General features: G+C 42.1%; 1 protein-coding gene across 1 annotated transcript in view; it reads left to right on the forward strand.

Annotated features, from left to right (window-relative positions):
- The first annotated feature begins 4,064 nt into the window (after positions 1 to 4,064).
- The window catches only part of SLC45A2 (solute carrier family 45 member 2), a 37,308-nt gene continuing 37,060 nt past the window's right edge, over positions 4,065 to 4,312 (forward strand). The window contains exon 1 of the mRNA XM_006156353.1: positions 4,065 to 4,312. Coding sequence (XP_006156415.1) covers positions 4,065 to 4,312 — 248 coding nt within the window.

Below are 4,312 nucleotides of genomic sequence, written 5' to 3' on the forward strand. Positions count from 1 at the left end.
TAAAGCTTTTTTCCCTTAAAGTGTATTTGTACTGTTAAGTTTGTGAAAAGCTTTCAAGGAAGCCCTTTATCTTTTTTATTTTAATTGCTGGAGGGCATGTACACTTGCCAGAGAAGGAGACAGAAAGAAAATTCCCCTAATGCGTTGTCGTCATACTACAATCCATTTTCTCCATTTCTCCATCTTGATAGGATTTGAGGCATGCATGCACACGTGCCTGGCATGTTTTTAACATTATTATTTTATTTTAAATTTTATTATTTCATTTTTTACATTTAATTACTGTTTATCATTACAGCATATAAAATGAGTTTTCCCAAAATGAGGTTAATATATATTAGTCCAGTCAAAGTTATTACCATACACATTATCGTCAGTGGATAATTTTTCATTTTCATGTCCTTTAAATATTTTGCTTCTTTCCACCAGGGCCAGGGTTAGAATCACAGTCAACATGTGAGATCTAGCACCCAATGCACAGCACTTAACCAGTGCATTATGGGGATGGCCCTTTACATAGCATTTTGTGATTCATTGATAGGTTTTTGGCTTTTCTGTTTCTTAAACTGAATGCCCTTGGAAAAGTCTCACTCTTTTAGTTTGACAAAGAAATTGTTCAGTGCCTTTGATTGGAATGTTAACGAATGTTCTAGAGACTTCCATTTAGCTGGTTCTCACCCCCTGTTCATCTAGACACCTGTGCCAAGATGTCACACCTCTGCAGAGCTGCTTGTTGGCATCACTGAAACACATAACTCTTTTCTCAAGACATTGCACTGTAGCCTGTTTGAAAGTCCTGTGAAACTCTTCCTCCTCTATTTCCAGTCTTCTCCCATTCCCATTGGGTCTCCCTTTGTTATCGGCAATCCCTCTGCTTAACTCTCACTTCATTTAAATCACCGCCCAGTGCCATGCTATAGAGAGTCCTTTACTGATCATTGCCTAAGATAGCAGTCATCTCATCACTCGCTATCCCTTCACCCTGTTTACCTTTCTTCAGACTACAGATCACTGCTGATCTACTTGCTTACTAACCTCAATCCTCCCTACCCTGTGACCCGTCAGTACAGGAGAATGGAAGCTTATGAGGAATTTGCTTATTCATTGCTAACTCCCCTGTTGCTTGAATAGGGATAGATAGACCTGTAGTGTACACTTAGTAGGTATTAAATGAGTAAGTCTCGGTAGTGAGTGCTGTCAGTTTCATGTTGACAGCTCTCATATTCATCCCTTCTGCTAATTCCCATCATATTTGCATCTAGGCCCCTGTTTTACTGCTCCACTTCCCTACCTGCCTTAACCTCTAGTGTCATGACTGCCTTCATTTTTCTCCCTCCATGTCGCCCTCCATGCAATCATTTTGACACCAAACTGATCTTTTCAGTCCTACTAAGTTCTTCAGTGGTGCTCTTTTTTCTTTTCTACAGAATAAATTGAACTGACATGGTGTATCTTATTTACAATAAGACTTCTACTTAGCTGCTCAGTCCCATCCCTATCCTCCTATTCCATAACATTTTATTTTTAAAAATTGACTTAATAGTGGGGCCAGCAATTGGCATGGTAATTAAGGTGTTGGGTTCCCACATGGCTGACTACAGTTCAGAACTGGTGGCTTGCTTTCTCACTTTCTCTCTCTCTCTCTCTCTCTGGCAAGTACATGTACCCTATAGCAAATGAAAAATAATAGCAAGTAAAATTAAATTAAAAATTTACCGGGAACCAGCAGTTAGCATAATGGCTATGTCCCTGGACTCCCACGTAGTTGACCGCAGTTCATGTCCCGGACCCAGTGGCTTAAAACTCACACAGGGCGCGTGTGCGTGCGTGCCCAAGATCCCAAGAGAATGGAGGAGAAGGGATTGCGGCGTGAACATCCCCCCTGGGGGGTGATTTTTCGCTTTCTGTCTCTATGTCTCTCTTTGTCTGTCTGGTGAGCGCACGCACCCTATAGCAAAAAAAAACTCTCAAAAAATTAAATTAAAAATTTACCTAATACTGAAATTATTTAACTTGTCAGAGGGCATGTGCACTGGCCATAGAGAGACAGAGAGATACGAGGAGAGGGAGAAAGCGCCAAGCCTAGGGGGACATGGTCATGTTGTAATCCTTTCTCTTCTATTTCTCCAACCTTTCAGGATTTGGGGCACATGTGTTCGATGTGTTTTTCAAGCTGCTGGGACTACGACTCAAACCATGGTTGGCCATGTGAGATCTGACTTCCCACTAGTAATCACTAGGCTCCTGGGCCAACCTGCTAGCACTTGCTATTGGATTATCTGAAGTTTCTAAATATGCTATGGTCTCTCACTTTCAGTCCTTTCCATGGACTTAATCATGTTCCAGGACTAACAATACCCCTTTTGTCCAGCCTCTTGATCTAGCAAACTCAGGCTTGACTTAAACATAGCCTTCTTTGTGAAACTTCCTGTACTTCTCAAACCTAGGGTGGTTTATAGTAATTATGACCTGTAGAATCAGAAAGGTCTTGGGTTCAAATCTTAGAATATCATGATGTCTATGACAGTCTGTGAAGTATCTGGAACAGCTGAGGAGGTGCTCAGCAATTGTTAGTTCCTATTCTCAGGACTCCTCTTATGTTTGTGCATCTCTTCAAGAACAGTGATCTCTTAAACTATAGTCTATGGATCTCTACTGAGCCATAAGCTCCTAGAGTATTGGCACTCACACACCAAAGGATTACCTGGAGATACTGTTGAAACAAATTCCTGGGCCTTACTCCTGGAAATTTTCTTGCAGTAGGTCCAGGATGGAACCTGCAAACTTGCATTTCTACCAGACTTCCAGATGACTCCAATGCTTCTGGCTCAAAGACTGCATGCACTTTGAGATAATTTTCTCCTGAAATTCGGACTTTTCATTTGAACTCAGGGTCCAGCAAGGAAAATCTGACCTCCTTGAAGTCTTTAAAACTGAAAATTTAACCTAGAAAATTGCATTGGTGATGAAAGGGCAGAAAAGTTCAGGAGATAGTGAGGAAAACCACTCATGAGCAAAAATAAGAAACCAAGACCACTCCTATGGCTGCAGGGATGATGGGAAAGGGAGTGTTACCAGGACCCTCAAGCCAAGGTTACCTGGTGGCAGCTGCAGGTGCAGCCACTCACAGGGACATCCTAGGAAGGAGAATGAGAGTAGGGTAAATACTCTGACTTACTTCCTTCAACTTTCCTTGGTCTTCCTACCAGTGCCTCCTATTGGTTAAATCTACCTAGAGGCCAGAGAGCAAGGGAGCCTGGGAAATGTATTCTCCTAAGATAAAGAGCATTTGAGGCAATAGATATGAAAAAATAAGTGGTTGACTCAAACAACATGATATAGTGAATATATCTTATTCTTTCAGTAATCCCTTTTGTAAATATTTATTAAAGACCTACTAGGTGCCAGGTATCATTTTAGATGCTGAGGATACCATAATGATCAATACAGACCTATTTCTGCTTTTGAAGACATCAAAGACAGACAGCATATAGAAAAAACACAAAGTTAGCAAAATATAAAATGTGTGAAGTGCAATAAGGGAAAATATTGGGGTGTTGTAAGACAACAACAAGGGCAAGAGTTTCCACCCTTGTAAGTCTAGTTATTTGAGTCCTGAGCATACGAAACTTGTAGTTAAGAACAGGCAGATTATCTATATCTATAAAAAGTTTATAAAAAGATATTTTATATAAAAGCTTATATTTCACTTAACCCCAGTATAGCAAGACTTTATTATCTCAAAGCTGCGTGTGATCATGTGAAATAGTGTGTGTGTGTCTATGAGAGAAAGAAAGTGCAAAGGAAGATTCCTTTAGGAAAACATTCAAGCATTCTAAAGAGTCAGAAGGCTCACAGCAGCTAATCTTCGTCATGCTTTCCAGTGCCAGCTCCCCTCCCATCATAACTTGTGATCTTAGAGGCATGAAAGAATTTGAGCCCCTCCCCCCGCCTGACCATCTGATGGCTGCTTAGGCAAGCTGCACGTCAAACAGTCCAGAGCACAAACCCAAGGACCACGCAGGAGGCGGTGGGCTCGCAGGAAGTTTCCTCACCCAGTGGCCATGGGTGACAACTGTGGGCAGGTTGGCATTCACACCTATAAATCCCTACCTGAGGATGGCCCCTTTAGCTTTGTGGAACCACCTAAGAGACCCACAGGCAGACTCATCATGCACAGCCTGGCTATGTTCGGCAGAGAGTTCTGCTATGCGGTGGAGGCAGCGTATGTGACCCCCGTCCTGCTCAGCGTGGGCCTGCCTAAGACTCTGTACAGCATGGTGTGGCTCCTCAGCCCCATCTTGGGATTCCT

The sequence above is a fragment of the Tupaia chinensis genome, unplaced genomic scaffold, assembly GCF_000334495.1.
Source record: "Tupaia chinensis unplaced genomic scaffold, TupChi_1.0 Scaffold000489_1, whole genome shotgun sequence".
Classification (NCBI taxonomy): Eukaryota; Metazoa; Chordata; class Mammalia; order Scandentia; family Tupaiidae; genus Tupaia; species Tupaia belangeri.